The sequence below is a fragment of the Pempheris klunzingeri genome, chromosome 9 (assembly GCF_042242105.1).
Source record: "Pempheris klunzingeri isolate RE-2024b chromosome 9, fPemKlu1.hap1, whole genome shotgun sequence".
Lineage (NCBI taxonomy): Eukaryota > Metazoa > Chordata > Actinopteri > Acropomatiformes > Pempheridae > Pempheris > Pempheris klunzingeri.
This window is the reverse complement of record NC_092020.1, coordinates 21,938,188-21,953,840: the sequence shown is the minus strand read 5'-3', so window position 1 is coordinate 21,953,840 and position 15,653 is coordinate 21,938,188. Positions and strand designations below refer to the sequence as shown.

General features: G+C 40.2%; 2 protein-coding genes across 2 annotated transcripts; both read left to right on the top strand.

Moving 5' to 3' along the window:
• The first annotated feature begins 583 nt into the window (after positions 1 to 583).
• Positions 584 to 3,507, top strand: LOC139207253 (cathepsin Z-like). The gene is made up of 6 exons (XM_070836923.1): positions 584 to 705; positions 1,813 to 1,976; positions 2,493 to 2,672; positions 2,760 to 2,910; positions 3,081 to 3,243; positions 3,382 to 3,507. Exons 1-6 carry the CDS (start codon positions 584 to 586, stop codon positions 3,505 to 3,507), a joined length of 906 nt encoding a protein of 301 aa, XP_070693024.1.
• A 5,987-nt stretch (positions 3,508 to 9,494) lies between these two features.
• On the top strand, positions 9,495 to 11,900 carry nanos1 (nanos homolog 1). The gene has a single exon (XM_070836818.1). The coding sequence runs from the start codon at positions 9,612 to 9,614 to the stop codon at positions 10,287 to 10,289; it is 678 nt and encodes a 225-aa protein (XP_070692919.1). The 5' UTR covers positions 9,495 to 9,611; the 3' UTR covers positions 10,290 to 11,900.
• Positions 11,901 to 15,653: the final 3,753 nt, after the last annotated feature.

The window sequence follows — 15,653 nt, the reverse complement described above, 5'->3', positions numbered from 1 at the left end:
TGAGCTGCTGCACTTTTTATATGCAATGTTGAACTAATAATTCAAATTGAAAGATGCTGTGAAGCATTTAGGAAAAATCTACCGACTGCTTCTCTTAAAATTATACGCACTTAAATGCATAACACTACCACTCTTGTCTTAAAGAATGCTTTTAAATAATTCAGCTTGTTGTTGCAGCTGTCATGCAGTTATTATTTCCCCACTCTTTTTTTTTTTTTTTTTTACATTCAAAACTGCATAATGTTTTATTAGTTATTTTATTTATTTAGATTAACATTTGGTTTCACAGCATGAAACATTAAAGCATAAAGATTTAAGTTATTGTGAATATTTCATTGTCTCTCATTGCAAAAAAATTTACAATATTACAATTCAACATCAGCAGCTAAATGCTATATCAAAACTGTAGGAACAGTCTAATCAGCCACCCTGTGATCTCCAGCTAATCTCACCCTGATAAAATGTGTTCACCCATTTTCTCCACTTTCACCTGCACTTCATCAAATCCCAGCTGAGATGAATAAAGCCTGATTAGCTTGATGACATTAGGCCGGCCCTCACTCTGTTGGCTCTGTGGCTCAACATGTCTCAGTTTACCATTTTTTATTTTGTGCTTGTGATACCTGCTGTTTCAGCGAGGCGCTTTTTCAGCGAGAAGCCAAGATGTTACCAGCCTGTGCCCAGGACTGCTGATTTTGGGGTGAAGTGAGTTGCCCGAGTTTAAATTTTTGGCTCCTCGTTTCTGTTGGTTTATATGTATGATGCGTACTTATGCTGTGAAATTAAATAAAACTAGTTTTATTGAATTGTGGACAAAATAATGAATTGTGGATTGTTTTTAACAAACTGACTCCTTAGATGTTTGTTCTACTGAGGATAAATCTGACTTCTATACTCGTGTAAATGGATTTTATGTTTTCCAAATCGTATTCAGCCAACTTCTCTGAAGTTAATTCTTAAGCCTATTTTTTTCACTGAGATGCACTTCAAACTGTAATGCCCTGAATATGCTAAATATTGTTTGGTTGCAGATTATCAAACTCAAATTTTTGCCAGTGAAAAGACTCCAGGACACAATTAATGTCATGACAATAAGGCTTTGTTCAGACTGTAGGCAAATCAGATGTTTTCCTCAGATCACGATTTTAAGAAGCTGTCCGCACTATTATTTGCAAGTGATCAGATCTGGATGTTCATATAGCAGCCTATCTGCATGGGTTGCTGTGGTAACAATGTGGCCATTAGTAATATACTGGTGATGCAGCTTTCCAACATGGAGGCATGGGAAATGGAAATCCATGATATCTAATAGAGAACTGATACAATGCTAGAGGTGGGGCTGGTTCTTTTTAGCCCTCGGCTAAAAAATGACTTAATTTTGCAGCTCTTCCGGACTTTGGAAATGGTATTGGGCCAAATGGATCACATTGTGATAATGAAATTAGAGCATGGCCTTTTCTTTTAACAAATCAACTTCTTGGCTTAATTCAGCAGTCAGTCTATGAGACGTTTGCCTGGAGCCTTGGTCACAAATGGCACAAAACTTCGTCTTATGTCTGCCAGTTCTGAAATGTTGATTCATTTAGTTACTGGCATAGTTGACCAAATTCCTGAGTCTTTATACTGACTTGTGATGAGCACAATGCCCTTATCTGGCTTCTTTTTTTGTGTGCTGCCTCACCCTAGTAACCTTTCAGGCATGGATATGTGTGTTTTTGAACAAACCAGGAGGCGGTGTCACTGTGAACCTGCTGCCCTTAAATCTCACTGCATGCAGCATGCTTCTGATCTTCAGTATTCTGTCTCTCTCAGAACTGCAGCTCGTCCTTATGAACTTTTGAGCCTTGCTGTGCTGCCAAAGGCCTGGGACTGGAGGGATGTAAACGGTGTCAACTACGCCAGTACAACTCGTAACCAGCACATCCCCCAGTACTGCGGCTCCTGCTGGGCTCATGGCAGCACCAGTGCAATGGCAGGTTAGATTTTTCTGTCCCAGAAACCTTCTGACTTCTGGTATTGATGCAGCAGCAAAAAATAAAAAACGATAAATATGGAATTTTAAATGTATTTATTAAAAAAAAAAAAAAATCTACTGCCAAATAAATGGCATTACTCTTCTGGATAAAATGCAGCCAACATACTTCATAGGTTCTAGTACTACTCACATGAGGCGTCTGGATGATCAAGAGTATCCAAGGTTTGTCTGAGAAAAAGACATCCATCTTGAATGTTTAACTTGTAGAAGGCAAGTTATCCCCCTTCAAGTCTTCATGGTAAGTGACTCTGCTGCCCATTCTAGTTTTCTATTGCATACAAAAAGGCAAGTGGTATTAATCTTGGAAAGTCAAAAGTATACAATTTTCTCAATTGTGTGCAAAATCTTGTGACAAACTAACAGATGGGATCGTCTATAATATCAAATTGCTTAAGACTTGAGCTGAGCCAAACAAATATTGCATTTGTGAGGAAGTTTGTTTCTTGCTCTTATGTAGATCGTATCAACATCAAGCGCAGAGGAAAGTGGCCATCTGCTTATCTGTCTGTCCAACACGTCCTCGACTGTGCAGAATCTGGCACCTGTCAAGGAGGCGACCATGGACTGGTGTGGGAGTATGCCCACAAACATGGTATCCCTGATGAGACCTGCAACAACTACCAGGCAACTGACCAGGGTAAGAACTCGTCAGTGTCCACTTCAGTTTTAATCCACTTTCATCCACCCCTTTTTTTTTTTTTTTTTTTTTTATTCTTTCTCTCAGAATGCAAGCCATTCAATGCATGTGGGACATGCACAACCTTTGAGATGTGCAACATTGTGCAGAACTACACTTTATGGAAAGTAGGTGACTTTGGAGCCGTAAGTGGACGGGATAATATGATGGCAGAAATCTATGCTGGAGGACCAATCAGGTGTGTTTTTAATGGTTGCTCTGACTTGTGAGTGCATTTTAACATTCTGGTTTTTCAAAATTTCAGTATAAAGCTTGATGATGGCTAATTATTTCAAATTTGGTGGCAATGGTCATAAATGCCAAATGACCTATTTTCAAATCGCATCAATTGAATACCTCTTCCCTCAGCTGTGGGATCATGGCTACAGAGAAACTCGACACGTACACTGGGGGTCTGTACTTGGAGTATGTCGAGAGTCCTGCCATCAACCACATTGTGTCAGTAACAGGCTGGGGAGTAGAAAATGGCACTGAATACTGGATTGTGCGTAACTCCTGGGGAGAGCCATGGGTGAGTCATCACACAGTGACTTTAATAGCCTCAGTTCTTCCATGGTTCAGTGGCTTTTAAACTTGGCATTTAAAAGTGGATGTAAGAATGAAATGCCTGATTTCTAATCCAAGTGACCCTGAAATTTTCTCCTTCTAGGGCGAGAGAGGTTGGCTCAAGATTGTGACAAGCTCGTACAAGGGAGGAAGTGGGAGCAAGTACAATCTTGCTTTGGAGGACGACTGTATGTTTGGTGATATGATCATACCCCCAAACTACCAATAGAAGTCAAACATTAAAATATAGTTAATTTGTCTTATATAGTCTCGTCTCATGACGTAAGGCCAGACTGCTCAGAGCCTTGTTGCGTGTTTGTGGGACAAATTTGCACCAAATCTAACTTGAATTGTCACTAATTGCTTGAGCGAGTGAAATAAAATTGTGGCATTCAACTTTAATCAGTAAATTTGTGCTGTTTGACTCTGAAGGGGCAGAAGAATCTGAAATGAACAATTATCCAATAGCTTATTGACATAATTTGCTAGTTGAATAAAGAGAGAATGCATAATGCTGTCATGTATGCAACTGGGTAGCTTCTCACACTTGATGCTTGAAAATATCTTTTTTTTTTTTTTTTTTGCTTCTTAAAGGAATGGTTAAAATGACACCCTTGCATCATGTAGTTTATTTTGCCCCTACATGACTTTAATACACATCCCCTACTTTTAAAGAGATTGTGATTTATTATTGCACTTTTCCATTATGGAATTATTCAAAATCAAAGTGGTTGTGCGATGTGAGGTATGGGTCAAGATTTCCATAATGCAACTTAACCATTACCACTCTTTTTAACCTCATGACATCATCAGGGTTGGTTATTCAAACTTTGGAAAGCCTTCAGAATCACTGAAAACCATGCATGTGTTTTCACAGGACAAACGGTAGCCTACTCCACATGATGAGCAAACCAAAATATGTGTCAGTTCTGTGGCTCTGAAAGAAGCAAAGAAATTGTAGTCTTTGAAGAATGAACTAATGGAGGACACAAATTTTGGAACAAATGGGATGTCCTTTGAATTTAGGGTGAATGTGTGTGCACAAGCATTTTGGGATGAACTATTAAGGTCTGTTACACCTGAGAATATATGCTCTACAAACCTGCATTTGAAGTTACTGCCCTATGCACATTGAAAAGCACTCTGCTTCTGGTATTTGATAAATTTGGAAAATTAAGACCTCCAGGGGAAACTTGCAAAAAATTTGCTTTGGAGGTGCTTCACTTGTACAGATTCAGAAATATATTTTTTTTGCAATCATGGAGCCTGATTTGCCTCTGCCTAGATGTGCATGTACACTGATACAACAAGGTCAAGCTGTAAGGAGGTGCTAATGCAACATTTAAGGGCTTCTTAACACCGACAGTGATTGTTTCCTGTGTCTATGATTGATGTACAACAACCCTGCTGTCATTACCTTGAGACTTCAGGTCATCGGACGACTCGATAGAGCAGGTCTCTTTCTAAAGCTGAATGACATTAGTTTGTTCTACATCTCTGAGCTTGATAAACAGACCCACCTCCCTTATTGACTGACATGCTTTATTACTTTCAATTCTGTCATGCTTCTGGAGTAACATTCACTTTAATCACCAGTTATCTACAGTGGCACACACAATGGCACAATGCCATCCTGAGTTTATGTGCAATTACAAAGAGCCCATTTTCTTGCTGTTCAGCTGGGGAACAAAAGAAAACTGAGCACTTAGATATTTGGTTCAGGGGACAGAACAATAATAAAAATGCATAAACACAAGCTGCTATGCTTTGCTGCTGATATGGAAATGCTTCCCATTAACTGCAGTTTCCATTCAGCATCTCTAGGGAGAACAAAGGATAATCAAACCTTATGCAGCGCTGTTAACTTCAAACCTCCAAACCAAGGCAAACCTTAAGCCTATAAAGCTGTGGCGTGTCCGAGTGGAGGCCCACTGTGAAAACAAATATTGAGCATAATTTGGTTGCCCAATATTATGCGATCAAGCCCCCACCCTCGAGCAATCTTTCATGTAAAATCAAATTTGCGCTCTGATTAAATTTCCTGCATGTTTTCTCATTTGCATAATCACAAACAGAGCTCTAATGGCTGTGAATGAAAACACATGGTAATCTTTGGGTCTGAGGCTCAAAAAGAACGAGCAGTCTTCCTAGCGTCATGAAAAAATTGTATGAAAAATCCAGGTTGTAAATGTACGAGCTGTTTTCATTCTGAGTGATTCAGCATTCATCTTCATTACAGCAATCGATATGACAAAATGGATTTTTCAGCAATTCCTGAAAACCCATTATGTATTGTTTTAGTGATCAATATGCTGCTCTGTAAACATCAAGCTGAAAATGGAGGTGGTGGTTGTTATATGAACAGTACTTTAGAGGGCTATTGGTGGTGCTGAGGCCTGGATTATCAGCTTAAATAGAGTTGGAGGGAATATCCACTTCTAAAGTATCTTTGAGCAAGGCATTGTAATGATTTGTCCATGGAAGCTGCCTCTAGCAGCAGTGTAGGAATATGCAGAAAGCTTCCCTGTGTGCGTGCTTTGTGTAATCCTTCCCGATGCATTCTCTTCTCCAAGGCCAATGCCGAAACTTGCCTCATGAAATAAGCAACAGTGAACAAAGGATAACTGGAAAGCCAAAGAATAAATTAGGGTATTTCACAGAAAAATGTGTTCTCTGTTTTAGCCCAAGAGGTTACAGACATCATATCTGATGTTAATGATTCAAAATATGCCCAAAATGATACATTTAAATTATTACTAGCAGCATGAGCAGATGCAATAAGGGTGAGAAAACGGATTGGATTTCTTAATGTGTTCCACAGTACCATCAATCATTCATTTATCGTGTCAAATATGAATTGAGCAGACTTTTCACCCCAAATGCAACAAATCTTGTTCCGTTTGCCAAGATAGAAGGCCTGGATCACAGCACAGAATGTGTTGATAATTCTAATCATAATGCATGAAGCAGATTAGCTCTAGATGGCATAAATCACTCAGTATTATACCTCTAGCCTCAGCAAATGCATTGCATAATGCATCTAAAGCACAAAAAGCACCAAAAAATGTAGATGTAAGGCTCATTGCTAATGAGCCCATGCAGGAAATTTGATTTGATTATTATAAACAACATATCTTCCTCAGCCATCCACCACATTCCCCGATCTGTGTTTTTCCCCCTGTCAAGCAAAAAAAAACACTTACATAACAATCACTTAGTCAGTGTGATTCCTAAATCGATTTACAGCCATAGCCATACCGCTGATGTTATGCATCATTCCACTGCTAATCTTACTTCCTCGCCCAGTACACTCATACAACCTCGAGGCGGCTGCAGAATTAGCTTTAGTTAATGGATGAGTATTAATCCCTCTTAGTCACAACAAAATTAAGGAATAATACGGCCATGAATATTTCAGTTACACTGCAGCAACACAGGAATCTGCTTGCACAATCTGCCCTGGCTTGCAAGAAAAGAATTGGCGATTACATACATTATTAATGCTTCATCATAAAATTCATATTTTGCACCAGCTGAATGGGGGCTCTGGAGTGAAAATCCAATGACCAGTCAATACTATTTCAAACTAACTTGCTGAACACACAGAACAGAGAGAAATGGCCTCTAAAACATCGGAAGGCATTGAGCCGAGCTTTTTGTTCTGCTTTTATCACTCTGTCTCCTACGGTAGTACATTCTTATTAGATCCCTTAAAAATAGATGTGAACCTTCCAAGTCAGTGAGTCCTTGCAGCCTCCCCCTGGAAGTTTTAATTAGAACACCAGTCACTCGTGTTATCATTGTTTCAAGAGCGCCGCTTCCACATTCCTGAGCTGCCCACTTCATCATAGGATCAGAGGCCCGCAAAGAGCAAACTGTTTAGGACAGCTGCCTCATGTCCCCTGTGGATTTTACGTCAAGAATCAGAACCTAGATCACTTCTGTTACTGAGGGAGAGCCAATGTGCTCAAATGTAACTGGCAAGATTATTGTACAGACATATGTTGTACAATTATAGTCTCCTTTAGAAGAGAAAAGTTGGTGCAGGAGGAGCAGGTTCTACATATCCCCCCGCATACTATTGGCTTTCAAAAAATGTGCATATAACAACAACAGTAACAGACAAGAGGAGGCTTAACGCTCGTTATAAAGGGTTGTGTGCTGAAAAAACACCCTCTAGCAGCCATATTGGAGGCCCGTGGCATTTGGATGACTGTGACAGGCTATTCTATGATGTTTCAGATGAGGAACTGATTTCATGCCTCAAGCCACAACCCAGTGCTTTCAAGTAAAGCTACAGCTAAAGGCAACATGGTCCATTTTGTCAAAGTAACCTAAAGTACATGATTTTTGCTTTAATGTATCTGAAGAACTTTGGAAACATCAACAGATATGTCTGTTTACAATGTGGAGAAGCAAACTCCGTCTCTTAAGATGTGGCTCTCAGATGTGACTTAGATGGTTGAATGAATCAGCAACATTTTGGGGGAAGTAAAATATATTTGAAAAAGTCAGGAGCAAGTTGTGTCCTGGTTACTCTGGGTAATCTGCAGCCCTGTCTCTCATCAGTTTTCTCAAGAACTACTTTTTACCAAAGAAGCAGTCCCAATGAAAACCTGACTGTGTGTTCTGTGGATTAACCAGATTAGGTGCTGCTGTTATAATTTTTCAGTGTTGTTAACGCCACAAACTATCTAATTACCACTAGAGGTAAATGAGAAGATATATTGTTTTGTAATGTGGGTGAACTGACCCTTTAACAACACTAAATGGCCCCACACATATGCCACGATGTTTTTTTGTTATGCAGCTTCACATTAGTTGTGCATATTTCCCATTAGACCTTCATCCAGATGTATATTGTGCATTACTGAGGTTATGATTTATTGATAAAATCTGTGCAGTCTGGCTGTGTGCTCATCCCTCCAGATGACCATTGTTAACTGTATGGAATCAAAATATACATCTGGTTAGCGGAACGTCATGAGTGACTTTCATCTTACAGCCAGCGGCCATCGTGGCTGTAGGTTTAGTTTGATTCTCTCGTTTATTCAGGGGAGGACGGGATGGAGAGAGAGGGGTCTTTTGGTTAAAGTGGACTGACTTGTGATTGCACTATGCTGCCCCCTGTTGAAAAACCATTCAGCATGTTGTGTTTACATCATGACTGACTGAACAGATGTGGTGTTTTGGCTGCACACCCAGATACCATAAAAGGTATGTTTACTTTTCTGATGTTGACAATTCTGGAGATGAACAGTCTTTTGAATCTAAATAGATTCTGTGTAATTTCTGCAGATGCTATTTTCTACATACAAATCAAACTTTTTAAAAGGTAAATCCAAATAGGAGACATACGTTTTCAATGTGTATTTCTCAGAGCATCTGTGTTTTTAAAACAGTGCTATTTCCCCCGTAATAAACCAATTTCAGCCACTACAATGTGCTTTTATGAAGAAGAAAAGGCATCAGTGTGAACAAAAATGTTCAAAAACTGTATAATAATTAACTACACATCATATTCTAAATTGGTTATTTGAACTGAAAATTGTGCAGATTAGGACGTCCAGTAAATGGAGCTGTGAACCGCTTCAGCATGAGAAAACATAGAAACAGGAGGGTTTGGTTAATAGGTTTGTCTCATATTGATTCAATTTGAGCATAATGGGATGCATCAGCACAGATTATTTCTCCCAGGGCAGAGATAGGATGGCTGCTGGCTGAACAAAGGGCCTCTGCTCCTGGCACACAAGGGGTTAAGGTGTGTGAACGCCCGAGTTGGCGTTGATGGTTTTCACGCACGAAGATTAACAGTATTGATTCACAAAACATGCAGGATTGTAATGTATTACTACCAAGGGGGAACAAAGAGCCAAGCTATCCTTTTCTAATTGATTGGTAGTCGAGCTGAAATAATGTAATTAACCACAGTACGGCTTTGTGCGCGAAATTATTTCTCTTCGCACTCGCCCAGATCATTAACTATTAACTCCTTTTTTCATATAAAATGCCCGAATACCTAAACGCCGCAATGATGATCGATGTTGACAAAGCGCCTGGCCGCAAGAAAACAAGTCTGTCCAACAGTGGCTTTGAAGAAAGGGAGCCTGCTTTCAACCTGATCAGAAACTTGGTTTTGAAGGCAGAGCGCCCCGCCCTCCTGGTCCTTATAACCAGAAAGCCTGTTTGCAGGACGCTCAAACATAACAGGAACACTGGAGACCACATCGCTGTGCATGAACCATTCCTGGAGAAGAACTCTGGCTACAAAGACTTTACGGATTACACTGGTTGTTTCGCCTTGTGCCCGCAAACAAACGACCAGAAGTGACCATGGATTTTCTCAATCACAACTATTTGAATGCGCGCAGCCCATATGATTATACTTTTAATTTCTGGAACGACTATCTCGGACTGACGACGTTGGTTACGAAGAATAATAAGCTCAGCATGCCCCAGAACCCCAACTCCATCACCGAGTCCCTGAAAGCGACCCTGGGCTTGGACGATTCCCCGGCGTGTCCGTGCGTAATCGCGGGCGGCGTTGGAGAGAGCGGGCACATGGACTGCTGCTGCCCGTCCGGGAGTCCCCCGCCGGCCTCCATCCTGGACTTGAAGGAGCGTTTCTCGATTCTGAGCCCCTTCCAGAACCAGCTCGGCGTGCAGCCGGAGCGAGAAGTGGGCTTTGGTGGTAGCTTCACGGGGTTCGATCTGTTCGGCATGGAGAGGAAGATGCGCAAACCCGCTTCCAGGAGCAAGCAGGAGCCCAAAATCTGCGTCTTCTGCCGAAATAACGGAGCGCCCGAGGAGGTGTACGGCTCTCACGTCCTGAAGACTCCGGACGGCAGGGTTGTGTGCCCGATTCTGAGGGCTTATACTTGTCCCCTTTGCAGTGCCAACGGGGACAATGCCCACACGATAAAATACTGTCCACTGTCAAAAGACCAGCCATCCCAGCGACCATTAAAGGGAGGGAGGGCTGTGGGTGGTAAGAGGATGAAAATATTCTAAACAGACATGACTATAAAGTAAATTGAATTGCACTGAACAATTTCCAGATGACTGTTTTGATTTCGGCTCTAGCCTTTAATCCCAGTTTCATAAACATATTGATTTTATCTTTTTTTTTGTTTTTTTCCCCTCTAAGATCTCTTATATTTTTATAGTTCTTTTATCCACATAGAATAATTTTATGCTTTATACATTGGATTTATTTTTCTTGCTAGTTTGTAGTCATTTGAGCGTGTGCATATAAATACATGTATCAATAATCACAAAGTGTGAATAAAATTTAAGAAAAAGTATTTTGGTCATGTAGGGAAACACACTGACATTGGCAAAGGGGATGAATGTCATATTTCTTACCAAGTATTTTTGTACGGTGAGCCAAGCTCGCTGCGATTTTCTTTCTCGTCTTAGAAAACCAAAGTTATGTTTGCCATTAAAGAAGCTCAAGAATGTGTCATTAATGAGTACTTGTGTGCGTCTGACTGGAGGAGGAACTCTTTGATCCCATCTGCCTGCCTAAAAACTCCACAACATATTTTCCAACTTGCTCTCAAAGTTGACATTCAATCTGCTAGGCAGGAAGAAAAAAAAGACAATGTGGCCTCTGTTTAGAGCTCATATTCTCCGGGGAACATTATAATCAATTGTTGCCAAGCCAAACCTCTTTTTCAATCCTATGTGGTGAGAAGGTTATCTGACTTTACAAGCAGTCAGAAATGAGAGATACTGGCCTACATTTTCTTTTTGTTTACATTCCCAAATAAGGGTGACACACTGGATTTCTTTTCTCTGTCAGGTCTCTCTCTTTCTCTCTATGGTGTTATTTTGTTTTGCTTTGCCCTGACAATGTATCCACCAGAGAGTCTCATGGGCAGGTCTGCTCTGCCATATCAAGTGCAGTGAGTCCCATTTACCTTTCACTCTGACTGTGGGGTGAAAAAGAGCAAATGAATGTCAGTAAAAAAAAAACAACAACAACAACAAGTTATCCCATTATTTTCTTTTCTGAAGACTCCAAAAAAGATGCAAAAATGTTGTGAATGTATGATTGAAAGTGTCACTTGCAGGACTGCACATTTCTGACAGTTTTGTTTACCAAAGGAATACAATTGCATCGAAGAAAGAAGAGAGATTTGCTGTATTGTATATAAAGTGATGTTTATTCAGTATTTTAACATTACAAGTGACTTCAGAGGGCGCTACCTCAACAGGATTTTGTACTTACATGTAAAATGTCAACAGCAGTTTATTGATATAGTGCTGCCATTTATAATAAGGGTTTTGATAGTATTTTTGATCTTTGTATAACATAATTGTATTTTCATTTTGTTGCATTTAACATTATGGAAGTGAATTTCCAAGAAGCTATAAGCATTGCTCACCAAAAGGTGATTGTCTGTACATAATGATTATACCCATTCTTTTTAAAGTTTAGTTGTTCAATGTTACATTCTTGAGAGTGTGCAAGAGAGTGGATATTGAAAAAGGCTGACAAAATTTGCCACTTTTAACAGAGGTTTTTTGATTAAATGAATAATAGAAAAAGAAACACTGTTGAACTTTGTTATTTATATTTTACCACAATTTCCTGTATGCTGCTGTGCAGAATAACAACATATGAATCCACTAGAGAAATAAAAACTTATCAAATATTTGGAGCTATGTGGTCGTGTTCTTCAGTTGGTTTACTCAACATCTATGTGACTGAGTGGGTACATAAACCTTTTTTTAAACAGAAAAGTTGTGCAAGAGTCTAAAATGACTGTTTTCCCGACTTATTTAGTGATTTGCGGACCGACTGATTAAATCAAGCAGGAAAGTGACCTAAAAAAATAAAACATTTACAGGAATTGCCCTGCTTGCCCTAATTGGGCTGCTAACTGACTGCCTCACTGACTAACTAACACACAGACTTATGTGGATCATGTGAGTGTTGCGTCCTAATGTGTACAACAACACTTTTAACGGAGAAGAAAAATCCCTTTCACCTTTGCTTTTGGACAAACTCACACTGATCTGATGCTCTTGTATCTTAAAGATTTGTCTCTGAAGGACAAACACAGTACCACGGTTGTTCGCGGTTGTTTCAGGAGGTCTGCCCACACAAGAATGTCTTGGCTTATGCCTCGCCATTCAAACGGATCATGTTTGCACTGAAGTGGATTGAATAGCTGGCCCTCCCGGCCTTCTCCGCCTGCCATCTGTGGAATGGCTGCTGCAGACATATTAAGGGGCTCAAAACAGGCAAAAGGCTTTGCTGCTTCTTGTGTTTTGGAAAAAGCGAGAGCTGTACACAGCTGTGCAGCTGTGAATGCTTATTACTTACTGCAGAAGCTTGGTTTCTTACAAATGTCCCATCAATTAGGGAACAATAAATAGAGTAAAACCGTGATGAGATCATGAATGACTTTACTGTCTGAGTCTCGACTCACCAGCAAAACAAGCCCAAACGTTCATAATTTCTTCTGATGCTGAGCTTACAATACAAAAACACATCAAGTAGACTGTACATACATTAGCCTGAGGCATCCGGCTGGTGTCATCCACACCTTGGCTGTCCCCCCTCCTTCCTCCCTGTTCTCCCTCCTCTGTCTTCATGCATCTCTCCAGCTGAGGCTGCAGCATTAAAAATGGATGACTACTAAGTGCAACAGGGATTTATCTCTGTGAGAACAGTGGTGAAAAAGCCTGGCGGGCTAGCATTTCATGCAAACACAGTCAGCTAACAGCTCTTATTCCCTCTATGCCGCCACCTCCATTAGCCACTCTGCAGACAGGGCCCATATAATCTATTTAGCTGCACCATTTATGAGATATGTATCGTTCATGATCATATAATATGTCTTAGCTGGCTGTTTTTATGTAATATACAATTTGTGTGCACAACAGATCACTCTGCAGAGCTTGGCGAGCAGAGAAATGTGAGGCAAGTTTGTTTTGGAGACATGATGGGAAGCAGCAAAGTTCTGCCATGCAGCCAACTGTCTTTTCACAAAAAAATGTGTGCTGAGTGAGGAAAATGTTTTGATTAATCGGCCAGTTGTTGACTTGCAGTCGTTATCACCAAGAATGAAGCAACAAGATCACCTCTGGCAAGTGATTAAGATTTAGCAAATGCTCTACAGCATTAGTTAGTCTTTGCTGTTAATGTGATTTAGAGGATTGATTAATTCACTCTGCTCTGCATCCTAGCAGCTACGTACAGTGCCTCCTTACTGTACAGTAGGTCAGTGGTTCTCAGCCTTTTTGTCTGATGTATGGCTGTAGTTGGATTAGATGGGCTCAGGCACTAACTCATCATTCCCTTCTGATGGATGTGAAATCTTCATTGTTTTACTCAATAATATTTCAGTGCTGAGAAACCACACTAGCTGTGGTTGATCCATTGCTGCCCCTGTGAATCCAGTCAACATTGTTTGCCTTAGTACTTTTAATGCATTCTCAACTGCAACACTTGATGGCTTAAGTGGTCATTTTTGGCAAAATAAAAAACACTGTCAATATTACAGCAATTTTCTTTCCTTGACTTTTTACTAACCTCTGGGGATTTAACGGACGTTTCTCATTCTATGAAATGTTTCAGTAATCTGCTATATGTATTTGCTGTATGCTTTCTTACACTACACTATATTGCCATCCTAAAATGACTAAATCAAACAATGGGCCAAAAGCATCCCCTTCTCCATTGAGCCATATATAATGTTGAAGGCAAACAGTAAGTTAGTTATCTGGACAATCTATTGGTCCCATCAGATCCCAGAAAACACCTGGAAAAAACAATGGACAGTCCCCCTTCATTGTTACAGTCTTGAATTTGTTGCTTTCTATTTAAGCTGAGTGAAAAAGTGCACCAAAATATAATACCACATACATGTCAACACTCTTAACCTCTTTATCTGGTGCAATAGAGGCCAAACATTCATACAATTTGTCTGGTCTTCCATGCAGGAAAAAAGCAAATTCTGAAATGACTCCGCTAAATGACATAATGGACCATTTGCATAGCATCCTTCTCTTTCATTGACCCCTGTGACAGCAGTGTGGTGGGCTGATAATAAGTTACAGATCTGCTGAATTCATTTATGGGTCCCATCATTTCCCAGCATGCACTTGTAATGAGGATGCTCCTGTCGCCTAGCAACTCCTAGAGATAAAATTGGACAGCAGCTGAGCATGAAAGTCATTTCATAGAGGGAGGTAAAGAGGATACCATCTTTAGCCTGCACATTAAATGGCTTATGGTGGTTTGGTGCAGGTTTGATTTTAAAAATGTCTGAAAACCTCCTAAAAAGGTTTTGGCATGGATGAATTTTCTACATATTACCACCCTCTATGGTGACAAAAGGTATAACAAAAACAACAATACCTATTTTGTGACACTTCCTCTGTTTGGTGTTATTCAAAGCCACTCTGCGGAAGGAATTATAATGACGAGTGTGGTGTTATTGAACTCTCTGTCAACATAGCTGACCATTTGCCGGGCTCTGCGATAAAAAAAAACTCCATCCCTCTGAGGGAAGATTACAGCTTCAATGCTGTAATTGAAATTTCACAAAGGATTTATTTGAGACCAAAACTCATTGCTGTTTAAGTGAGGTGGACAGGTTATTAAGTTTCTTTCACAGCATGATCAGCTTACTTCTCAGTGGCTGTTTCACTGGTGCAGATGTACTGTCAGTTGAAATAATCCTCCAAGTCACTGGTGCGTATCCAGAGGAGATCTGCACAGCAAAGGCAGCATCAAATAATCTCAACAATATTCTCAGTGAGAAGAAGGTGTTTTTTGGAGTGTATTTTCTTAAAATGTTGTTTCGCATTTGAAACAAATACTTGTCTGTCTGGCTTCAGTCACAGCGTGGCTCTAGACTTTCTCAGTTTATCCTCTGATATTGGCATATTCTTAGACAGTCCACGAAAATACAACAAGACAGCAGGGGGCTTGTTTTCTGTTCATATCTGTGCCTCTTGGTGTTTAGAAATAGTTTCGGTAATTCGACATCCTCCAGACATTGTCTTCCAAACAATGGCATCTTATGTGGATAACAGCTTTCTGCAGGCTGTGATGATGAATCCTGCTGACAGGACGCAACAAGAAAGATGAAATTATTTATTATATTTACTTGTAGCATCCTCATTTAAAAGATGCTCTTTCTTGCCAATCATTCCTTTCTGTGTAACATCCTAAACTGAAACACAGTTTTTCTCGCAGTGTTTCTCTGTGCAACTGTTTCCATTCATCTTGTCCCATTGTTATACACGGCTACATCCCATTAAGCCCTCTATCAGCGCAGATAATCAAGGCTACTTCATGTAATAGGAGATACAAGCCTGGTGAAAGCCTAACCTTGTCAATAAACTGGCTGACCA

Coding starts and splice junctions, on each gene's coding strand:
- LOC139207253 (XM_070836923.1), top strand. CDS start 584: ATGTCTCAGTTTACCATTTTTTATTTTGTGCTTGTGATACCTGCTGTT. Junction 1,977..2,492: donor CAGCACCAGTGCAATGGCAG/GTTAGATTTTTC, acceptor GCTCTTATGTAG/ATCGTATCAACATCAAGCGC. Junction 3,244..3,381: donor ACTCCTGGGGAGAGCCATGG/GTGAGTCATCAC, acceptor TTCTCCTTCTAG/GGCGAGAGAGGTTGGCTCAA.
- nanos1 (XM_070836818.1), top strand. CDS start 9,612: ATGGATTTTCTCAATCACAACTATTTGAATGCGCGCAGCCCATATGAT.